General features: G+C 32.1%; 3 protein-coding genes across 3 annotated transcripts; all 3 read left to right on the top strand.

Annotated features, from left to right (window-relative positions):
• The first annotated feature begins 521 nt into the window (after window positions 1-521).
• Window positions 522-4,464, top strand: LOC134716756 (multiple inositol polyphosphate phosphatase 1-like). The gene is made up of 4 exons (XM_063579763.1): window positions 522-1,385; window positions 2,561-2,682; window positions 3,332-3,447; window positions 4,053-4,464. The coding sequence occupies exons 1-4, from the start codon at window positions 650-652 to the stop codon at window positions 4,462-4,464; spliced, it is 1,386 nt and encodes a 461-aa protein (XP_063435833.1). The 5' UTR covers window positions 522-649.
• A 2,578-nt stretch (window positions 4,465-7,042) lies between these two features.
• LOC134716755 (multiple inositol polyphosphate phosphatase 1-like) lies at window positions 7,043-9,545 on the top strand. The gene is made up of 4 exons (XM_063579762.1): window positions 7,043-7,833; window positions 8,183-8,304; window positions 8,741-8,847; window positions 9,203-9,545. The coding sequence occupies exons 1-4, from the start codon at window positions 7,080-7,082 to the stop codon at window positions 9,543-9,545; spliced, it is 1,326 nt and encodes a 441-aa protein (XP_063435832.1). The 5' UTR covers window positions 7,043-7,079.
• Window positions 9,546-14,116: 4,571 nt separating this feature from the next.
• On the top strand, window positions 14,117-25,292 carry LOC134715786 (sorbitol dehydrogenase-like). The gene is made up of 9 exons (XM_063578231.1): window positions 14,117-14,257; window positions 15,506-15,539; window positions 16,761-16,925; window positions 19,282-19,441; window positions 20,279-20,397; window positions 21,043-21,108; window positions 21,879-22,054; window positions 24,070-24,191; window positions 24,974-25,292. Exons 1-9 carry the CDS (start codon window positions 14,204-14,206, stop codon window positions 25,125-25,127), a joined length of 1,050 nt encoding a protein of 349 aa, XP_063434301.1. The 5' UTR covers window positions 14,117-14,203; the 3' UTR covers window positions 25,128-25,292.
• Window positions 25,293-25,613: the final 321 nt, after the last annotated feature.

The following is a 25,613-nucleotide window of genomic DNA, read 5'->3' as shown; positions in this document are numbered from 1 at the left end:
TCTTGTTTGAATTGGTATACTTTTGTCATTTCGGAGCATTTTGCAACTTACAATTCATTATGTGTTTTGCTTTGCTTATTGTTAAAGACCGTACAGTGACCTATGGTTGTTAACCGTTCCTCTGTCATTTGTGGAGAGTTGTTTGTTTGGCAATCATATTAAATCTTCTTATTTCTATTTATAGTCGTCAGTAAGATCAGTATTGGACGATAGAGAACGGAAAAGATGTTTGAAAAAACGAATGACTAGCAGGGGAGGGGGAATCAAAGGGATTATGTAAAAGGTCATATTTAAAATAAGGTTAATCAATTCAGAGGTATACTGTGTATCTGATATCTCTGATCAATTGTATTCATGCATATGCTAGTTTTCGCATCATGACATCAACCCAGATACTGGCCTGCGCTGATGTCACAAAAATGAAAGAGGCATTGCAAACCATAAGTAGCCTAACCACCACCATGTCAAAATAATATATGAGGGTCAAGGTAATTTTTACAACTTCTTGTACAATGCTCGAGGCAAGATGTGTGGTGACACATTACATTGTAAAGTCTCAATAACATACGGTAAAGAAAATTAAATTGAGATATGTCAAATGTTAAATAATTATATTATGCGTCAGTGAAGTGCCTTTATTTACCGAAGGATGGCTTGTTTGTTGCAAATTGTTATTTCAACATTTATTTTGAGTTTTCTTTTTGCAATTGTGCATAGTGATACTCTGTTTAAGAAACCACTATTCAACACAAAAACTCCTTATTTTTGGGTAAGGAATATATCGGACGTTATTCAAGAAAACGAATTCAGTACAGCAGTTCTCAATGGGGAAACTTGTCAACTGGAAGGCCTGAATATATTACTTAGGCATGGTTCTCGATTTCCTACCTTGAAATGGATCAAACGAATGACAGCTTTGCATTCTAAGCTAACAGCTAACGCAGCTATTCTCTCGAAATACCCGTTCATGAATAAGTGGACTAATTCATTCCCCGAGAACCAACAGGGGCTTTTAAGTACCCTTGGAGTTGAAGAAATGAAGATATTAGGTAAACGATTCGGAACCAGGTTTAAAGTATTATTGGACGGAAAACGGAAACAAGTGAAATTCGCAACATCGTTTAGAGACCGAACGAAATCAAGTTTTAAATACTTTTACGACGGATTAAATGAAGTATCTCCAAGCAGTGGACCCGCACCTGAGGCAAAAGTAGATAATACGAAAACAAGGTTTTATGAAAGATGTTTGAAATACGTGAAAGAAGTTGATGATAACGACGAGATATTAAAGGAAGCTAACTTATTTGAAGCTGGTTCGAAGATAAGTTATATTGTCCAGAAAGTACAGACAAAACTTGGAGCCCCCAATATATCGATAGATTTTGGTAAGTAAAAGACCATTAAAGGGACGACATCAATGTAGGATAAAATAAAAATTGATTTATATAGGTTTTTTTCACTGACCCAACCCCCCTCTCCCCTAACCCTTTTAACTTATTTTGAGGAAAAAAATATTGACCAATAAGGATATATGTATATATAAAATTGATGTTAATTAAACAAAACTTGCAACAATTTTGACCCCCAGTCCCAAGTTTTTTCTCCTTCATTGATTTTTTGATGTCGTCGATAAGGTGAACGAATATACCATAACTTATACATTTGTACTGACAATTTCCTTGTTTATGTATACGTTTAACGTTCTTATATCAAAGACATAATTGTAATGTTTGACAACTGAACAACTAATCAAACTACGCTACATGGGGAATAACATTATTGATTTTCCTTTTTATCATACATTAAAAAGGGAGACATCCGGTCGAAAAAAAAGTTGAGGTCCTTATAGAAAAGAATGTGAGGAATGGAACTTTGCGATTGATTGGTTATTGTTTCAGAAATTATTTCTATTTAAATGTTTTTTATATATATTATCCTCTTGTAAAAACGATGACATTCTTGTCATTTTGATTTATAATTTCAGGTTGTCTTGTTACTGAGCTACATCTGTTTCTGGTGCTCTTGTGTAACTTTCCCTAAACTTACCAGTAGTTCATATCGACGTGTATTAACTGACCACCTTAAAAAAAATATATAATAAGGACATTATAGCAAAATAAGAACTATCTTTAAAAAACATATCCGACGTATTTAAATTTGAGTATATGTTTAAAACTATCATTTCGATAACCTTCAGAAGCACAATGACTTAAAGATGACGGACCTCTTTAATTAAATCTTCAATATTCTCGGTCCTCGTATCTTTCTATTTACATTCAACAAAACCCCGTGGAAATCTCACATACGTAGGTGCGTTCTAAAAGTCATGTACGTTCGTACAACAAAGTTTACATTAAAAATTATATAATTGTCCCGAATAAACAGTTGTCATGGATGCAAAGAGCTATTGGAGAAACAATTATCTTAATAAAAATATAAATCTTTGTAAGATCTAGTTCAAATATTTATAGTTCTACGTCGGAAAAAAGAATCTAATATCACATTTATCATATTTGTATTATAAATTCTACAATCTACAATTTTGCTTTTATTTCTTCAGATGACGTCTTTGTGATTCACCAAATATGTGCCTTTGAGCTTGGCCAGAATGGACAGTCTGATTGGTGCCAATTTTTTAATATTGACGATCTGCGAGTCATATCTTATTGGGACGACTTAGAGGTAATACATGTATAACATGCATTTAATTATTTAGTCGACAATGTTTCGATATTCAATAATTGCCGAATTGAAGATTAGCTCAAAAACGCCAATTGATTTTATGAAAAGACGTAAACTCGATCCAGAGTATATTACTAACTAGCCTCCAAATATCAAACAATATGAATTTTATTAAACATAAAAGAATGTATTAAAAACAATTTATCAATTACAAAGAATTTGTACATATAGCGCTTAAAATTATTGATATATTCAATTTTTGGGTTTGATGAAGATAAATCTAGAAAATCACTTCGGTCGCTAAACATATATAGAGAATAAGTTTCATTTATCATTTGACCAAAACCTAAAAATCATGTGTACAAAGCCTTGCGCTATATAGAAAATCAAACAGTAGACAAACATTATATTTTCGAATCCCAGATCAAGGTCTCTTCTAAGCATCTGAAGTTCACTATATAGCTTCTATACTGAATTAAGTGTCTTACCACAACACACTGTCACACAAAACGTTATATGTCTTTTAATTCGGGCTTTGCAGTAAACTTGTTTGCAAAATATTCAAACATAATTAAGTTTCAGTTTAAAAGAATACTTTTCACATATACATATTTATGTCATAACACTTTTATTTACCTCAATTTTCCAGGAATACTATAAAACGGGATATGGATACCCCATCAATTGGCAACAGACTTGCCCTTATACGTCTTATCTTTTTGAACGATTCGAAGAAGCTGTAACTAACTCTGAAAAACCAAACAGGCAAGTACTGTACATAAAACGCACTTAGAAACAACCAACAGTCAAAAACTACCTTTATGATAGCTTATGTGTAGATAGGGTCAGAGACATAGTATATATGTCTCTGAAAGGTGACTATGTCATTAACGCATTGGATATTTTCGATGGAAATCGTTTGAAGAATATAGTTAATTGAAAAAAAAATCTACAGGCTAGTATAGATAATCTAGTATTTAGAAAAAGAGACGTCCACGTTGGCACTTCTTCATTAAACTCCAAAAAACGTCAATAATATAGATAAGACGAGAGCTTCATAATTTCATGCTCTGATACAGGGAATTTTTATACTAACGTAACTGTTAGTATTGAAAGTGATAGCTGTAATGGTGTAACAGGCGACAACAACATTAGTATTATGGTAAATGATAATCTTTTGTCCAATTTTTAAAATATTGTCTATCTTTTTACGTATGAAAATATAAATTTGTTTGTAAATGTTTTACTTCATTCTATTTACCAGAGAACTCTTTTTGTCAGAAAACACTGTCAAACCTCCAATTATACTATCCACACTGATCTGTGTCCGCACTTGTACTATTTATATTATTTTATCTCTTAAATTTCAGCATCCCACCTATTGATATTTTCTTTGGGCATCAAGATACGATTCTACCTATCTTCACTGCTTTTGGATTGTTTAAGGATTCTGAGTCATTCACAGCAGCAAACTTTGATGCTAATATCAATCGAAAGTTCAGTACGAGTGAAATAACGCCGTTTTCTGCAAATATTGCATTTAGTTTATACAAATGTGAAGCAAATGGAAAACATGCATTTACAATATTTGTTAATGAAGAACCCGTAAATATACCAGCCTGTGGTGGAGCGATATGTTCATATTCCGATGTGAAGACTTATTACAAAGAGCTTGCTAAATGTGACTTTGATAAGATTTGTGATACCAGTTCTGCTGTGCAATTCAAAGGATATACTATTTTGTCAATTGTCACATTAGTTCTTATTACAGTGATGATTTAATATAGGCAATGTCTTCAATTATAGCAATAGAACAATTTGTATGATATCTCCGATTACCGCAATAGTATAATTTGTATAGTATAATTTATATAATGTCTCAAATTAAAAGTATTATGTGATACACATGACACAAATTTATTATAATAAAAATGTTATTATAATGGCTAACCATGAGGTATTCATATAAAGCCTTAAATCAGTACACCATATACTTGTAAAAGCCGCTATAACTGCTGTATATTTAGCAATAATTTGTCCATGAACAATTGGAATTTGATTAAACATCTTGTTTCTTTACTTGTTTTAATATGAAAATAATTGTCGAGTTAAATATATACAACTGAAATATGTAACGAAGCAAAAAGTGCAAAATCGAGAAAAATACAATAAAATTGAGAATGGAAATGGGCAACAACCCGACCAAAGAGCAAATTTCATATTAACGAAAAACGCCAAATAGATATCCTGTGCAAAAGTGAGTAAAAAAATACGCAATACCGATAAAATATTTTATCCGAGTCAATGCCATCAGTCATGAAGTCAAAGGCAATTACACTTTTAACCAGTAATGGATATGAAAATTATTTATATTTGAACTTTTTTTTAAGGATAACTTGATGTAGTACATTTCAGACCAAATTCAACCGCCCATTACTATATATGCATTAAGCGTCTGCATGATACTTGTGCTAAAATCATACGAAAGAACCGATTAGGGGATTCAAATTTCGTAAGTCGAAGAAAACTTGACAACGCCAGGCAAAAAAAAGAGACGGAAAGCCCAATAGTCCACAAACTGCTGAAAGAAAGCTTTTGTCACTATATGTACGACTTACTTACGAATAGTACAAACTATGTCGCTTGAGGACTTTTCTTTATAGGTTGTAAATAATCAAAGTTGCGTCTGGGGCTTTATTGAAATCAGTCTAAGCAGTCCGTTAGTTCGTCCAACAACTTGTTGGTCATACTTTTATCAGGAACGACTGAACAAGTGACTTTATTTATATTTTGTCAGCTACCTGACAGAGACAAGCAGTAACATATTCCACGGTCATAAAAGTTACGAGCATGATTTTTGTACTCAGACTCGAAAATCAACCAATCAAACTGCTGGATTTCATGTTTCGAGCATGATTTTTGTGCTCCGAGCACTGAGCAAAGTTTTATGCATTCAAGGCCTGCTGTGCGATTCAAAGGATATACCATGTTCGCTTCGACTAAGGAGTTTTGAATGTCCCATGGGTTCTTTCGTGTCTTTTTATCGTAACATATTTTCGTCGTGAATTTCACGCCTAAAAGGATGACCAGGTTACCACTTTAACAACGTTGAGTTGTAATGTGTGCACGCTTTTGGGGTCTAAGGGACACATACCTCATGTATACCAATAATTTTCTATATGTTGAATGAAAATAAACATTTTGTCACTTTTCTCAAAAGTAACAAAATGGAATTTCATATTTAATCAGCAGATCAGCAGATTGACAGTGATGAGTTGAAACGTGTGTGCGTTGTTTGGACACATATTTCTTGTTTTCTGAAACTCTAAATGATGAATTGAGTAAGCTCAACATAGATTGTGTATACTAGCATGGTGCTATGAAAGATAAATAATAGGCGAACATCAATGTTTAGATATTCGTAATACTATGAATATTCGTAGGTATTTTAGCCGAGAAGATGAAACCCATATCAAAACTCTCAATTTATTTTCGTATAAAGGTGGGTGGATGTTATAAGGTTAACCAACCAGTTGTTTGTCCCCTCATCTCAAGAAAACAATAAATTAATTCTGTATGATTCTCACGATAGGAGTTATGTGTGCAGATTTTTATATTAGTATCAAGACAAAATAAACATACATTGTTTAGTGTCGATAATTAAAGTTCTACATAAATCCAATAACGAACAACATTAATTCCTAGACCATGTACTTTGAAATATTTATAAATAAGGGGCAACCTTTACAACTCGTTAAGTTCCATGTTGAATAACTAATGAACACGAACCATAAAACAAGCAAATTTTTAATGACTTGTACACGTCCATTACCGAGGCTGGGTATGTGTCAGAGCCAATCAGATAAAGGACAGAGAACCAATCTATAGTCCATTAATACCTTGTGCGATTATAACAGAGTGTGACACCGAAATACGTCGTTCCAAAAAAAGGTTTTTGCGGTATTAACAATTTAAATTTGGGACAAATGACATTATATTCTATTCAAATTAAAACACTGTATTTGTAGATTAACGGCAAAACAGTAAAAAATAACTGAAGGAAAATGAAGAGCCTACTGTCGTGTATGGTTAGAGAAGCTATATATGTGAAACATTTAAACTTAATACTTCTATAGACATTATATCAATCATTTTACTTTATACAAAAAAGAACAATTTGCATAATGTTATTTGTATTTACTTATTCTCTTTAAACGTCATTGTTTTCTAAAAAAAATCCCTTAAAGTTCATATTAAAATCATAATTAACTTCAGTTAAATGTTATGAAATTATAAAGAAACACAAACTATAAAAAAAAAACCAAAACAACAACAGTTTATTAATGACTGTTGTCAGTACTTTACCTTGTCATATTGTACACATGTAACCCCGAACAATGTTATTTAGACGCTTTCTTTCGTTCGAGGATAGTAAGACAATGATATCTTATATTCTGTCAATCGTACTTTTAACAACTGTGGTAGTAGAACTTGAGTGTGGGACTAATTTCATGAAACCAGTATTCAATGTTATGACACCATATTATTGGGCAAAAGATAGATTTAACAATGACACAGTAACCGATGAAAGTACTGCCATGTACAATGGTGAAGTGTGTCAGATTGTAAACTTAAATCTGCTGATGAGACATGTTGCCAGATATCCATCACTCTACTGGATACGAAGGATGAACAGTTTGCACAAAATGATAAAGAAAAACCCGGATGTAGTTAAGAAACATAAATTCTTGAAGACATGGATAATCCCGTTTGCAGAAGAAAATGCATATTCTATGTCCGCACTTGGAAATGAAGAAGCGACAACTCTTGGTAGAACATTCGGAGAGAAATTCAAACCGTTATTTGAAGGGAATATGGACCTAATAGATTATACCACTACAAGCAAGGAGGTTACTCGGCAAAGTTTTAAAGCTTTCCACAAAAGTTTGAATGAAACCATCCAAGCTAACGCACCTATGCCAATTCAAACGGTGGACGACGAAAGGCTTCGTTTTTATACTAAGTGTAAGAAGTATAGAACGTACAGCGATAAATCTAATGTGGAATATGATTCATTTTTTGGTGGAACAAAGATGAGAACAGTAGTTGATAAGATTAGGAAACTACTCGGGGTGAAAAACTTCAAGACAGGTACTTATATAAAGAAAGAAGATGTGGTATGGTTGCCAATGAGACACCTCTCCACAAGAGACAAAATGACACAGAAATTAACAAACTTAGTATGTTTTTTCTATAACTATGTTTAAATATGTAAATAATTACACATATTCCAAAGGACACAACAGAGAACAAACTATATTCTTAGCCATGTTTCTTGTCTTAAATTAATTAATTTGTTGAACGCATCCGTTTTTCGCTCAGATATATACTTAACGTATATTTAATATTTCGACATTCATTTAGTTCTTGTTTCTTACTTATAAACTTAGAATATATACTTTTTACCAGTAAATAGTGACTCGAGTGTTCATCGTTTCAGAACAGGTCATCACCATGCATCAGATTTGTGCCTTTGAACTTGGAATATTTAACCAATCAGATTGGTGCAGCTTTTTCACTTTGGATGATCTTGACGCGTTAGACTACCTATTTGATTTGTCGGTAAGTTCGGTGAATTTTAATAATGATTTATACTTTTTTCAACTCCTTTAAAAAAAAAAGAAGGATATATTTTTTATCTAAGAAACTGAAAGGGGAGACAGTGCAAACACTGGAGATAACTAGTAAAATTACGTCAGCGAGACAAGCGTATTGGTGTCACGCCTGTAGCAGTTAGATACATTCGTGGTCTATATTTCAAAACATATAATATAAAGTATATGTCACCTTTATAGTATAACATATGTATAAAAAAAATAACCAATTATGAAAGTTAATGCAAGTTCATAAAGTGCTCATTTGACAGTTTTTACATAACATAGTGGATATACTGTTTTAAAATAACTAGGATGCTATGGAGAGAATCTAATGTTTTTGCCTGCCAAACAATATCATATATGGTAATAATATTTCAGCATGACTATTGTTTGCTTTACAGCACTTCTGGCAGAGAGGTTTTGGTTACCCAATAAACTGGCAAATGTCCTGTCCTTTTACAAGTCACATGTTAAAACGATTTGATGACACCATTGCATATCAAAATGAGTGAGTATGAGAAATTTTGAATTGTGAAGACTTTAAAATTGATTTATTACCAAAATGTATGCTAGTTCTAACACGCAGGATGGAAGATCAGGTAGTCTCTATTAAATTTATTCACAATGATTCTGGTTCGGTTATTCTCTGCAGCCTACAAAAATGTAGGCGTAAAAGCGAAAATGACCGAGTAGACGAATGGAAGATAGGTTCAAAAGTCATGAGAATTGTTCTAAAACAAGAAGAGAAAAAATAATAATATCAACACTTTAAGCAATAACAGTAGACGAGAAAATATGAAATCTATTCATTTAAAATCTTAGCTACGAGTCTAATATTTTTGTTATTTTAATTTCTTTTCCAGGACCACGGTAGCTGATATTCAGTTTGCGCATTCTTATACGCTTCTTCCTGTTTATACAGCATTTGGATTATTCAAAGACTCTAATAAACTTTTAGCTATCAATTATGAAGCAAATAAAAGCCGACGATTTCGTGTTAGCAGAACGTGTCCATTCTCTGCAAATTTAGGTACTGCCCTTTACAAGTGTGGAGCCAGCGGGAATTTCGTCGTTAAAATGTTTGTGAATGGAGAAGAAGTTGACATTCCTGCATGCGGCGGTAAAGTGTGTCTTCATCAGGATTTCAAACAGGCGTATACATCACTTGGTGATTGTGACTTTCAAAAGATTTGTAAAACACAATAAAAGTATTCTTGAATATAATACATGTTTTGAAGTCGTCTCATACGGCAACGAGGTTTGGTTAAAAAGAAACCTGCAGTTGTTAATTTCTGTGTAATGTGATCTCTTGTGGAGAGTTGTCTAATTGCCAATCATATATCCAATCTTCTCATAGATATAAGTCGAATATCTACTGTAACAGTAAGATATATCAAGAAAGAATCAAATCGTCCAAGTATAAATAAGTTGTAATAAATCTAAATATTTTCAGTGGCACAGATTCAATCACAAAATACGTGTACAAATAAGTAGAAGATTTGATTCTTCTTATGTTCCCCGAAAACCCCTGTAATAAATTGTTTTACTTCTAACGATAAAAGTAACTTATCGCTATTTTGTGCATTTTTCCTTTGATCTTTTTTGTGATAATTTTCATATCATGCTTCTCGCTTGAGAGCTAGAAACTAAGGAGACCACGTGGCGTTGCTAACGAAATTGACATTGAAATTGACAACGTCGTCATAGGTAAAATAGCGATAAACAGATCATTGATCATCTCAACTCGATTGCTTTTCTCACTTTCGCTGTTCCAGCTCAAGCGAGAAAATCAATCTCGTTGAGATGATCAACGATAATCCATAAATATCGATGAGAAGGGGATCACACATGCTTTCCATATGAATGTATATATTGCAATAATTCGGTGGTTGTCTTTGGTTTGGAACGTACAGAGACATATAATACAACTAATAATATATGTCTCTGGAACGAGCGACTACACCTGTAAGTTTTAAAACTCTCTGTTCTGTATGTTCTATGGGGTTTTCTCTCAATCTTCAACCTATATTGAGGCCTTCATCTAGTACGAACTGCCACGGTGTTGCTACTCATGTTATGCTTCTACATTTATTTTCAGTTGGTGGACAATCTCCAGTCGGCATATCCAGCAAAAAGAGAGGTGGATTATAAACGAATTGATAACAGCAATGTAACGATCAAAAGACTGACGAGTCAACAAAACACAACATAAAATCAAATCTGAGCAACACGAACTTAACCAAAACCCGTTTTTTAGGATGGGGTGGCCCGGATGACTAAGGAGACCCCGGAACATTAATTTCAAAACCTTCAGAAAAACGCAATTCATATACCAACAAGGGCAATTGATTGTTCACATGCAGTAGCTCGTTACTCGATCCGATTAATAAAAGAGATGGCAATTGTGAAACGTCGCATGATACTGGTGTCACCTAACGTAACACACTCAAAGACGTAAGACAAAATAAAAACGTTGGAATGCATGTTGTTCAGATGGCTTTTTACAATAAATTTTAAAGGATTGATTTTTTTTTCTAAGAAGGAATTTTTTTTCTTAGATAAAAGATGTTAAGCTTTAGTTTTATCAAGGAGGTTATGTTATATATTATAATATAACCTCCTTGGTTTTATCATGGAAGTATTATATTGACATAATACTTCCATGGTTTTATTAACAAATTAAAAATAAAAAAGTAACTTGAATTAAAACCATTTAATTATATACATTTTAATTATAAGGGCAATCGATTTCTTTTTTTTATGGATAAACTATGCACTGCAAATGCATTCATTTTTGCACTCCAGAATGTCAAGGCAAAAGGACTACGGCACATCTAGCATGGCAGTTCTGCACAACTTGAATATATGCAAGGGAATAAGCGGGAACAGTTATTATAGCTGTTTCTTTTCTATTAATTTGTATTCTAGCGGATCCGACTATTATAGTCCGGAAAACACTTCAGTTCCGCGAGGAAATCTCCGAGTCTCCCAATCCCTTCTTTGTGAATCAGTAGAGCTTCAAAATAAAACATTAATTTTAAAGTTTTCTTATCAAGCAACAAAATAAAATAGCCGTATTCCAAATCGTCTGTGAAAACTGCAATCATGACAATTAGACGGAAAGTTAGAAGCATATTTTATTAAAAATAACGTCAAAATCGTATGGGGGGACATTGTATCGGACATTTTAGTTTTATCTGATATCTTGTATATTAGATTTAATTTATGGGAATTTAATATTAAAATAGAGATAAATGGTTGTACTTTTATCCATTATAAAAAAAAAATATGTAGCGAATGGCACTGTATTAAATAAACATCATGAAAACACAGAAAAGGTAACCCTACGTTAAATTTGGTTTGAAGGGGACAAAATGTCGGACATTGCTAATCAACTCGAATAAAAAGAATTTGTTTTACAATTTCCTGATTATTGCATGAGGTGAAAGTGTGATCTTTGTACAAAAAACTAGTGTAAGAATTATTTACTTTCGTCATGGGGATTGCTCTGGAATTCCCTTTTTGGGACAATTTAAAAAAAAATACGGCAACTTTTTTTGCATGGGACACATAATGTGTATCATCTTGATCCCTTTTTCTTATATTTCCGTCTTTTCGAGAGAGAAAAATCGACAGTAGGTCATCGCCCACTTATAAATTGCTTGTTCTAGACAAACTTTTATATCGTTTGGTAAAAAAGATTATATGTTTTTTACGGTATTCAGAAATTCACAAAACTAAAAATGTAACGCGGGACAAGGAAATCATATTGCAAAATAAAGGTTTTATTGAGTTTTTATTAATGAAAATGGTCTATTACATATACAAAATAGTAATAATCTGAAAGAAGAGTTTAAAAGCTTTAAAATGATATACAACACTTTATAATATCATTGTTTATGTTTAAAAATTAACAAGATGAATGTGTCTTGTCCGTGATTTCACCAAAGTAACACCAGTAGCGTGCGACGTTTCAATGCAATTTTTTCTCTAAAGGTTTATGATGTAGCTGTTAAGTTTTTTTTATATCTATAAATGAATTATAGCAAGGTGCCATTAGATAATACTTTTTTACATAGACATGTACGTACGAATCACTTGTAAACATGGAGAAACAAAGCTAATCGTGACTTACTTGGTATAACTGTAAATAGCAGCATAGTATGTTGACCTGAAAACTAAATGTGATCCTGCGTTTTGTCATTTTGTTGTTATTAAAATTCACAATGACCACAATGGGTGGTCATGCAATACATATAATGTACAATGCTGTCATGCAATACATATAATGTACAATGCTGTCATGCATAACTACACTTTCATAAAAATTTCATAAACATTGAACAGGTCGGGAGCACTACCTTATATGGATAAACATACTAATAGAAGGTAAGTAGTTATACAATTTGATTTCTACTAAAACACTCAAGAGTCAGATATTTAAAAATGCATATTAAGGTCAGTATCATGTAATGAAATAAGAATATAATCTACATTCAATAAGACCGAATCACTGGGTTAAATATTAGCGTGTAAGCTTACAAATAACCATAAAATTGAGAATGAAAAAGGAAATGTTTCAAATAGACAGCAACCCAACCAAAGGGCAGAAAACAGCAGAATGCCGTGACCGATGGATCTTCTACATAGCGAGAAAATCTCGCATCCGAAGGTGGGCAAGTTCCGGGCTTACGATTTGTTAAGAGAAATAACAGAAATGCTGAATTGCTAAGGTTTAACAACAAATAAGCATACTAGTATAATGCACTACAAATATTTTTCTTGCCTAAAATGTTGTCTATTAAGTGCCTTGTCGTTTGTAATATCGCTTCTGAAATATTCTTGATATGAGGGTCTGGAGGGGGAGGGTCCTTCCGATTTCTGTAGTCTTTAGTTTCAAGTTTTGCCATTTTTTCTATGCTTTATACTTTTTACCCATCATTCTTTAATCTTTATATTTAGCAACCCGTTATACAATACAAATTCAATACAATAGAATATTTTATTTCCAAATTAAAGGACCCATTAAGAGCATAACATTTATAACAACATGAAATAAACATTACAGAGTGATTAAAGAAACATAAAATATTTTCTCTAAGACTATTCTTTACTTTTTGGTCCATTTTCTCTATTCTTTATACGTTGTATATGTTTTGTCCTGTATTCTCTTTCCTGTAAACCCCCATCCACACTCTCTGATATCAAGCAGGATATATGTGCGTACTCTCCTTGTTTTACGAAATAACCTTGCTTTTCAAAAGGGATTATAATGCATGGTAGAAAAGTTTGTATCTAGCACACTTTAACATGAAACAAATGTCCGAGGCTCTAAAACGAATAAACTAGTCTCTCTAATTCTCTCATAGTCTCTCTAATTTTTTGGCACCTTCAGCAGGACTGGATTTTTATTTTAAACAAAATCCAGAAAAGTTTATAATTTTCTGAAACATGAAACTCATTTGAAATTTAACTACCTAGTTCCTGTACTGTAACAGCTCGCTGAATTAGCCACAGAATTATGATGAGAAAGTCACTGAACAGTCTTCATCAGTACCGTATAAAGAGGGATAACTCTAATAAATTTCTGAACATTTTACAATGAACAAATATTATTAGATATAATAAGTAACACAAAGCATTCAAGCTAATCCTGACAGAAAAACAGACAAACAATGTGACATGTACATGTACGTATATATACATATCTGTATTAAAAAACTTATAAAACATATTTGGGTTGTTAGTGCTTCATCTGACCAATAACCCAAAATAAAGGGGACATAACTGTGTAAATAAACAGAACATATGCCTGTGAGAGGCTTATTACAATGATAAGATAAACATACTTAAAAGAAGTCAGAATGTCGGACACTAACCTTACTGCAATTTTAAAGAAGCAAGGAGATATTCAGCTCGTACGTATAACATGACATTGCCAATTGCACTGTTTACATCAGTATAATATTCTGAGTTTGTGATTTCAATAGCAATCAGCTGATTCAGACACAGTGCAACGGTGCACTTCAGAAGTTCAAGTATTATCTTAGATATATAAATATTATGGTGACCTATATTTACCACGGCCTCTTTTATCTACATAAAACAATTTTTGGTAAATTATTAGGATGCATTCACAACTTTACACATAAACAGATAAACAACAATTTCATGAAAAAATGCCAAAAATAATCCCCTGTGAATAATACATGTACTTAAAAAAACAGGGATTTTTTTACACTAACTTGAAAATCCTTGCAAAAAATAAACTTATCTTTAGACAATATTTATTACCCCAAACACATTTAACAGACTTGGTTGTTAAAGGTATTAGGCAGCAACCATTTGATTTTCTGGGGGGGTTATGGTTTTTTTTGGAAAAAAAAGTTTGTTTCCAGGTTTTGGTGAAAAAAATAATTTGTTTTGGACCCTGAGAAAAAAAAAATTGTTTGTTTCATCCTCAGCTGCCACTATATGTAATGCTAAAATTGAAAGAAAAAAAATGTTTTCGGTTTGTCGTTAAAAAAATAGATTGTTCTTCGCCGAAGGCGAAAAAAAAAGTTTGCACAGAAAAAAAAACCATAGCCCCCCCCCCCGAAAATCAAATGGTTGCTGCCTTATTATAACGTAAAGACAATGAAATCTGAAGTTTTACAGTAAAAAGTAACTGAAAAAAAGTTGACAGGGACTTCATGTTAGTCTAGCTAACATTGTTTTCTTGTTTAAAAAAAAACTAAAAAAATATTTGCTGACTCCCCCACCCCACACCCATAAAAAACTTACCTGTACCTACCCACCCTACTGACTACAAGATATTGGTAGGAAACACTCAAAAAAGAATTTGTTAAAGGTGGCCTAGGGTACACAAATATTATTTTGGAGTCAGTAAGGCAACATTTTTTTTTTAGGAACCTATACCTTAAATTACCGAATTGTATAGAAAATTACAAAACCACTCTTGTTTCTTGAAAGAAAGTTTGTTGCACTTCATAGATGATCAAATATGGCCATATCTAAGTTTAATAAAATTAATGCAAATAAAAAGAAGGTGTAGGATATATACAGATGTAATTAATAAAACATCAAAACTGCGACACAAATAACCAAAACACATAGGTAGATTAGTACATTCTATAAATTACAAAAGCATTTTATATATATTTTAGGAAGACATTCCTATACCAGAACCAGGTCAAGGGGGTAAGTCTTTTCTTAAGAAAAAAACCAGCAAGTCCATACTTAATTTTTATGATATTTTGCATATAAAAGTTAAAAACACACAAAATGGCTATTATTAAAGTGCAAGGTTCTACTTTATACATACATACTTTTTGGTATACAGGTAGTGAATTCATACTATATCTTTATTATTAAGGCAGCAACCATTTGATTTTCTGGGGGGGGGGGGGGAGGCTATGGGTTTTGTTTGTTTCCATTTTTTGGAGAAAAAAATAATTTGTTTTTGTTTCTGAGAAAAAAAAATGTTTGTTTCACCCTCAGCTGCCACTATATGTAATGCTAAAATTGAAAAATTGAAAGAAAAAAAATGTTTTTGACTTGTCGCGAAAAAAAAGAGAATTGTACTTGGCCACAGGCGAAAAAAAAAAATCCAGAAAAAAAACCTATAGCCCCCCCCCCCCCCCACCCCCCCCCCCCCCCACCCCCCCCCCCCCCCCCCCCCCCAAGAAAATCAAATGGTTGCTGCCTCAATAATACTTTCAGCACTTTCACAAGCTAACTTAAATAAGTTCTTTATTTCGCCTGGGTTATAATTTTGTGCACCAGACCTGTATTATTTCTAGGTACATGTACATGTACCACTCTTTAATGATGCTCAAATCAAAGCAGGTCGGAAGGAAAATCAAATACATTTTTACAGAGAACAAGAGCATTTATAAATAAAATGGTTTTTATAATTCTCAAACTTATTTTATTGATTTATAAATGATAAGAATTCAAGTTTAATATATTCACATAATTTTCCACTAGTAAAAATCCCTGTGAAAATTATTTGAATCACAATATTGAACCCTCTTACTAGTGATAATTTTACAGCAAGGGGCGTAAAGGGTGGTATCTGAATGAAAGAATGCGAAATAAAATTGCCATTTCACAATGAACGAACAATTAAAAATTTCTTGCACATTGATCATTTACCAATTTCACGAAACACAGTGAATAACGAACCTTTTTTCAAGGCTGCATGTGAATTAAAAATTGCTAAACATGTTGCACAAAAATAACCCTTTACCACCCTCTTCAGTGAGTGTTTATGATTGTACATGTAGATGTTTAACTTTTGAAATTTCATTTTTAAAAATAGAAATGTACTATATTTGTCATAATCCTCAATATTGTATGTAAAACTAACAGTTAACATGCTGTATTCCAAAGTTATACTAATTCTACTGTTTTTTTTAGAGGTACAGTTATGTATGCAGCATGTGGGTATCTGTGGATCAGATGTACATTACTGGAAACATGGAGCTATTGGAGACTTTGTTGTCAAAGCACCAATGATACTTGGACATGAGGCTAGCGGAGTAGTCAGTAAACTAGGCAAAGGGGTTACCACTCTTAAAGTTGGTATGGTGTAATTTTAATTTTAGTTATATATTGTAAATATAGAAACTTGATACATGCATTTACTATTAAAATAGTTGAAAAATTGACACAAATGCAAGTTATATTATTGTGATTGTTGGAAAATCTATAAAAATCCAAGTTTTATTATTGCAATTTAAGGAAATGCTGAATATAAAAAAAACTAACAAAATTAAGATGCTGCAAAATAAAATTAAGAATGGAAATGGGGTATGTGTCAAAGAGACAACAACTTGACCATGCATGGAACAGAAAACAGCAGAAGGTCATCAACATGTCTTCAATGCAGGGAGAAACTCAGCTGGCCCCTAAACAAATAAATATACTAATTCAGTGATAATGAACGCCATACTAAACTCCAAATTGTACACAAGAAACTAAAATTAAAAATATTACAAGACTAACAAAGGCCAGAAGCTCCTGACTTGGGACAGGCGCAAAAACATGGCAGGGTTAAACATGTTTATGAGATTTCAACCTCCCCCTATACCTCTAGTCAATTTAGAAAAGTAAACGCATAACAATAGGCACATTAAAATTCAGTTCAAGAGAAGTCTGAGTCTGATGTCAGAAAATGTAACCAAAGAAAATAAACAAAATGACAATAGTACATAAATAACATTATGTGTCCATCATATGAATATCAGGCACAATCCTTCCCATTAGGGGTTTAGTATCATACCATCATAACATATATGAGAAGAACATAATCCGTGTCATGCCAACAACTGGTTTTTAACTGAATGTGTTTAGTTCCGATGCAAAGAGGTTTATTTTATTGTGGCAACTACCAAATATGTCTGAATTTACAGTAACTGCAATAATGTAAATATAATTGTGGAAATGGCCTGAGAACACAGTCATTTGTTAATGCATTAAAACATAAATTAAAAACATTAGCACCTGCTGAAATAAAAGTGCAGTGTACAATTTTTGGGACAAATTTTATCAAAATTACTAAAAAATCTATCATCCTTAATTCAAAATATGGGCAATTTCATGTTAAGAGGTCTATAATTCAGTTGACTGCTTTAGACATAATAATAAGTTCCCTACCGAACAAGGCATAGGTAACTTTAGGTTTGCACTTTCCTGTCTGTCTGTCCATCTGTCCGTCTGTCCAGCTGTCAGTCCGGCAAATCAGTTTTCCAGACTTTTTCTTCGTGCTTGAAGGTAATGATTTGATATTTGGTGTATTGTTTTATCATGACAAGTTACAGGTCAAGTTTGATTTTCACCCAAGAATTAAATTTTTGATGAAATACTTATTAATTACTCGATTTCTGTTCAAAAGGGAAATAACTAATTTTTTAAAAGATTTGTAAGAGATGTTATATGTGCGTTGTATTAGGATAATTGACATTTTGGATTTTTTTCCCTTTCTTTAATAAGTAAATTGTTTGAAGAATTTAGTGGTAGGTAAGCTTCATTACAATAATTTTTTAACCGGTAGGGGACTATGTCATGTATGTATTGCCATGCAATACTAATAGAATGCTTGCTTTTGACATTTTCAATCTGGACCAAACCACTACTTTACCGAAAAATTCATGCCCTTAATTATTTTTTTATATAATTTCATCCCCCTTCTCACTAACTTATGCACAAAACATCAAGAAAACTAAGATATGGAAGGTGTATGATAAACAAATTTGCTTTAAAGATATACAAGGTCCACACAATGGATACAATTTTTAGACATTGAAAAAGATGATAACTGTTTCCCAGGAGCAAATAAGAAGAGAGGCAAAACATATTAAAGGGACAATCAAACTCATAAGTGGAAAATAAACTGACAATGTCATAGCTAAAAAAATAAAACACAAACTAACAAGTAACAGTACACAAACATAGAAAAAAAGATTAAGCAACACAAACTCACCAAACATTGGGGGTGATCTGAGGTGCTCAAGAAGGATAAGCAGATCCTGCTCCACATGTGGCACCCATATTGTTGCTCATGCTAGTACAAAGCTAAAGCAAATATCAAACAAACAGAGTTGTTTTCCTAAAAGAGTGCAAGATGTTGGTTTCATGATATTTGATAAAACATTTGCTTTCATTTAAAGTTTAGTACTACTGTGGATTCATTATTATTCGTTGGATACCAAATTTCGTGGCTTTCGTGGGTACAGCCAAACAGCGAAATTAAAGGTCCAACGAACACCAAATTTTCTATAGGCTTGTAAACAGACATCAGAGAAACCATGAATTTAAGTGTCCACGAACATGCAAGTTTTCTATAATCCACGAAAATTGGTACCCACGAAAATAAGTGAATCCACAGTATTAAAATATTTTCAAATGTACACAATCAAGTATTTCTTGTTTTTTTCAGGAGACAGAGTAGCCATAGAGCCAGGAGTGCCCTGTCGTTTATGTTCTCATTGTAAACATGGCCGATATAACCTTTGCCCAGACATGAAGTTTTGTGCTACACCTCCAATTCATGGTAACTTAGCCAGATATTATGTCCATGCTGCAGATTTCTGTTTTAAGTAAGTTCAAGTTGGCATTGACACAAATATTAAATACTGTGGATTTATTTTTATTTGTTAGATACCCATATTCATGGATTTCGTGGTTACCTTAGAACGGCAAATTCTGTCCAATGAATCACAAATTTTCTTTAAGAATTATGTAGACCAAACCACAAAATCGAATATCCATGAAAAATACAATTTTTTCTAAATCCAAGAAGACACATAAATGTAAATGAATCCAAAGTATCAATTTCATTGTCATTCCTTCATACTTCTCATTATTCATTAATAACTGTTTCAATTTGGAGAACATATCATGATAAGAATTTATAAAGATATGAAACACAACTGATTCAACCCCCCTGCATTCTGATGTTATCAATAGTGCTTACAGTAAAATAACAAAAATAACAATACAAAGGAAAATTTATAGCAGAAAGTCCCTTATCAAATTGCAAATTATCAAAACTCAAATACCGGTACATCAAACCAATAGATAACCACTGTCAAAATTCTGAACATGGAAGATGTATTTCCTTACACATGTAGCAAATGGATGATAAAACCGTTTTATAGCTAATTAAACCTCTCACTTGTATGACAGTTGCATGCCTAAAATTGCATTATTTTGACAACAATGTGTTGACAAAACAAACAGACATAATACTAGGTAAAATTTGCCAAAATGAGGAGTACAGCAGTCAACATTGTGTTATTACAGAGGAAAAAAATCAAGTTTCATGAAGAAAACAGTTTTCTTTTTAACAAGAAATGTTATAATTGGGATTGCAGACCTTTGTACTGAAATGTATATTCAAGTATGGGTTTATAATGTTAGTTATGTTTGAATAGATTACCAGACAATATGAGTACAGAAGAAGGAGCATTGTTGGAGCCATTGTCAGTAGGTGTTCATGCATGTAATAGGGCAGGTGTTACCTTAGGCAGCAAGGTTCTTATCTGTGGAGCTGGTATGTACAGATAATAACGTAGTTTACTTTAATTTAAAGATTTTGTTTCTCTGTATTAAGTTCAGAAATAAGATAATGAAATTATGCGGGTCAATTAAAGATGTAAGAAATAAACAAAAGACAGTAATCTTATAATTAGTAATCGTTGGTTTAAAGTGACTCTAAAATCTGAACCATAAATGCAAGAATTTCCAATGAACTAAATACAATAAAATATTAAAAGCAATATCATATAAACTAATGATATGTATATGATTTATTGAAGATAATTAAATATGTTAACAAATCACCTATATATCAAATAACATGCATAGTTTATGAGTTAAAGTTAATTTGAAGGTAACCATTCACCGGTATGATAAGTAAATTGTATTTGGTTTTCAGTTTAATAAGAATTGGTATTCTTGTTTCTACAGAGATTATTTTGCTTTGCACCTTCAGTCATAATTTGTCAACTTTTCACAAGGAAAGAATCAAACAGGCACTTACACAATGCTCTTCAACTTTGTACTTTATTTGGCCTATTTAACCTTTTTGATTCGAGCGTCACTGATGAGTCTTTTGAAGACGAAACGCGCGTCTGGCATATATACAAAATTTATTTCTGGTATCTATGGTGAGTTTATTTACCTTTTTTTTTTTTAGGTCCAATTGGTTTAGTAAATGTATTAACAGCCAGAGCTAATGGAGCAGCAGTTGTATGTATTACAGGTATAGAAAATAAAATTAACTTTATATCTACTGTTTTCTTGATATATAAAAAGTACATTATTGTTTTACTTTGTTTTCACAGAGTATTTGGTAAGGGTCATGATGATTAATAGAAAAAGGCATACACAGTGATCATTATATATATTCAACAGCATACTGAAGTGCTCAAAATAAAAAAAAAACATTTTAAGGTCATTAGACCACATTTATTCTGTGTCAGAAACCTATGCTGTGTCAACTATTTAATTACAATCCAAATTAAGAACTGTATCCAGTTTGAATGTTGTGTCCATGCTAGCCCCAACCGATCAGGGTTTGACCTCTGCGGTCGTATAAAGCTGAGCATCTGGTTTTGTATTTTTTTTAATTCCCTATTCTTTACCATACATTACAACAGTTATGATAGGGAAATTGAGCAACAGCAAGGAATGTGTGGACTAAACTTTTCATCTTTTGTACATTACAAAAAGAAAAAAATACAATATAATCGCTGAAAACAACCAAAATAATAAACAAAGGTAGAAATAAATTGTAAAAACAGAAATTTATTGTTGTAAAAAAAAGATGAATGTACATTGTAATCCTAAACACTTTAAAAGATAAATGAAAAAAAAATGCCATGGAATATTGATACTTATTAAATAAACTTTACAACACCAAAATATGTCTATTGTCTTGAATTTGTATATACATTGTTAAAAGTTATAACTAATTGTGTGTTGGAGGAAGGTAGTATGAATATAACAACTTATTTAAAAATTTATATATAGATATTGATCAGTCGAGGTTGGACATGGCTAAGTCAATGGGAGCCACATACACACTCAAAGTCACTAGTAGAGACCCGAAAGAGATGGCACAGAAAATTGAAGATCTTATGGGTGTACAGCCAGAGATTACTATTGAATGTAGTGGTGCTACTCCCAGTATTCAAACTGCTATTTATGTAAGTTTGATCATAGTAACAGGGATGTAAAAACCCATTAAAGATCTCCTGGTCAATGTTGTAAGAATGAAGTCATCAATATCACACATGTCATATTATAATTTTTATTGCTGAGAAAATGAAAAATAAAGTTATACATATTATTGAAAATGGAAGGAAAATGGATTTGGTGTTATATTTAGGTCAACTGAATCCTTTTGTTCTTTATTTTTTCTCTCAACTACATGGAAAAATAAAGAACTGAAGAAGGCAAATGACCGAAACATCTAAAAAAATTGGTTTATTGATACAATTATATAAAGTATCTTCCCTATTGGAATTTTGAAACAATGTATCCCTTTGTATAAATGACTTTTAATCATTTAACTGTCACCTTATTTTTATACGACCACAAGAAATTGCTGCTGTGAAATGGTCTGGCTATGTCATCATGTTTGTTGTTATTCAAGAACATTTGGTTTCCAGATGATACCTTAAGTATGAGTGTGTGGATCTCTATGAAATTGTACAACATGTTCCATACCAAAAAAAGAGTGTTTTTTTTGGGGGGAGGGTTATGGTCCTAACCATTAAAGAACTTTGGACTAAAAGCAAATATTTTTCTTGTTTCTGGACAATAACTTGAGTATTAGTGTATGGATTTATATGAAGGTTGTACCAGAAGGGTTCATAACCCAGAGGGGTAGGTTGGATTGAATTGTTAAATTATGACCACATCCTCTTATAAATTAGGGACCAACCAAATTTTAAACCTTTGTTTGAATTGCTACATTTCTGTTCAAAGGGAAATAATGCAAACTGAAATTTAATGATAATTCAAATTAAAAACCTTTTTATACCCCTGCTTTAAAAAAGGGGGGGTATACTGTTTTACCTCTGTCTGTCTTTCTGTTAGTCCGTCAGTCAGTCCGTCCGTCTCATGAATATTTTTCGTCGCATTTTTCTCAGGAACTACAATACAAGGATTTCTGAAATTTGGTTTCAGGGTTTATCTAAGTCAGCTATACCGTGTAATGCGTTTTCAGATTGATCACTTGACAACTTCCTGTTTACTGAACACTTGTATGATTTTACAAATGATAGCCAAGTTGAAAATTTTCGTCACATTTTTCCCAGGAACTACAATACAAGGATATCTGAAATTTGGTTTCAAGATTTATATAAGTCAGCTATACCGTGTGATTCGTTTTCAGATTCATCACTCGACAACTTCCTGTTTACCAAACACTTGCATATTTTTACACTATTAATATTATCCACTTGCCACGGGGGTATCATCAGTGAGCAGTAGCTCGCAGTTTCACTTGTTATTTATTATTTTAAGAACAATTCGTAGCTTTTATTGCCCATTAATAAAATCAATTAAATCTAATTTAGATTTTGGATAATAGACTATTAAAGGTAAAAGTCAACATCATTTTTTTTTAGTTCTTTAAAGGACCAAATTCATGGAAACATCAGAAAACATCAGAAAATATCAGAAAACTTTGATGTATGAATTATTTGTTCAAAAACCAAATTCAGAGCTGTATCAAGCTAGAATGTTGTGTCAATATTTGATTCAGAAAAACTACTGCTGAATAACAAGAAAAATCATTTAGATGCTCTTAATTTAAACTGGTTTATCTCCCTTAGCTCAGATATGGAATTTAAAAAGAAATGACAATGCATTATGTTTTTGGTATTCAGTAGGTGAAATTCAGATTTAAACATGTAATAAATTTTGCATTGGATAGAAATTTAAAAAAAAAAGCATGTTCATATTATGATAGGAGTGTCTTCAAAACAAATTTAAAGACTGGATAATTTCTTTCTTATTTTAACTTTCAGTCCTTACAGAGAAAAATCCCACTGATATAACCTTCTCAGTTTCACCCTATATTTATAATGATGGATAACAATAACGAAATGGTGTAAGCAAAAAAAAACCCACCCCAATCTACTGGCATATGACAATCCAATGCTCTATCATAATCTGCATACATTATTAGACCCTATAAAACTTTCTTTTTTAGGCAACCAAATCAGGTGGATGTGTGGTATTAGTTGGTCTAGGACAGGCAGAAATCACTCTCCCAATAGTAAATGCCTCAGTCAGAGAAGTTGATATCAGGGGAATATTCAGATATGCTAACTGGTAGGGATTGTAATACAGTTTGTTATAAAATTCTCTGGATTCTTTTGATTTCTTGAAAACCGATTTTCATTAACTGAGAAAAACTCTGTATTGGTAGATATATATTTGGTTATCATAGGTTTGCATAAAAGCGTATAGAATGTTGATATTTTGTTGAAAATTGAAAAAAGTAGTAAGTTCAGTAAGGGTCATATTTGGCCCCAATTATAAAGTTCAATGTTACAAGATAAAAAATGTTTAAAGTTGACTTAAAGACATACGAGAAACTTAAATAGAGCTATTTGTGTCAAAGTTTTATTCTAAGGCTTCAATTTAACATCCGAAATAGGTTAAGATAAATGATTTTGGCGAAATTTGACAAATTGGTTCGATATCAACCAAATTTAGGACCAGTAAACAGAGCTCAGGCATCGACAAACTAAACATTTAAAATAAACATGTATAATGTCATTATAAATGTTATTTTGAAAGATCTTTGATGTCAACATATGTGCTCTAAGTTTCCTGTCCAATAATTGATGGAAACTTACCCATTTTCATTGATTTTTCAGGAAAAATCATCGTTGATTTTTTCAGGAAAAATCATCATTGATTTTTTCAGGAAAAATCCAAATGAATACTATTTCGTGTCAAAAATAAAACGCAGGAACTTAAATTTCCATCAATGTTGTATATGCTAATTGGATATAGTAAACCAACAGTATGAAAAAAATGAAACATTTTAAAGTCATCGTAAAGCAGTGATTTTGATGATTGCATAAAAATATTATTATATTTTTCAGTTACCCAACTGCCTTAGCCATGGTTGCCTCTGGTAAGGTAGATGTAAAACCATTGATCACACATAGATTTAAACTGGAAGATACCCTCAAAGCATTTGAGACGACCTTCAAGGGAGAAGGAATCAAGGTCATGATAGAATGTGCTAAAGAGTGAAAGGTTCTGGGACGTTTTGGGTAGAAAATATTTGAAAGATGCCTTTATTGTCATGAGTTGATAAGTTTACATATGCAAAAAGATGAGGACAATCACAAATTGACCAGATGCTTCTGTTTTATAATGCTTAGTTCAAAGTTGTTGAAAATAAGATTATGTGACAGCTATGACAATATTAAAACTAAGGATTTTTTATAGAAATAATTAATTTTTATTGCAATATTTTCGTTGATCTCTGGTTTTTTTTTAACATATGTTTTTTTAGCTAAGTAGCTTATAAAATGAATGTCTTTTTATGATGAGACATGGAATTATTATGCTAAGATAATATGCTAAAATAATGATAACAATATTATTGTTTTGATTAAAACCTTTCCCAAAGAATTTTTTTTTTATATGAAAACTTTTTGTAATTATTTTTTGATAGACATTTAAAGGTTAAACTAGAATGTTCCCCTTGAAAATTTGTTATTGTATGTTAAGTTA

This window comes from Mytilus trossulus, chromosome 4 (genome assembly GCF_036588685.1).
Source record: "Mytilus trossulus isolate FHL-02 chromosome 4, PNRI_Mtr1.1.1.hap1, whole genome shotgun sequence".
Classification (NCBI taxonomy): domain Eukaryota; kingdom Metazoa; phylum Mollusca; class Bivalvia; order Mytilida; family Mytilidae; genus Mytilus; species Mytilus trossulus.
Note: the sequence above shows the minus strand (reverse complement) of the source record. Positions and strands in the feature narration are given on the sequence as shown.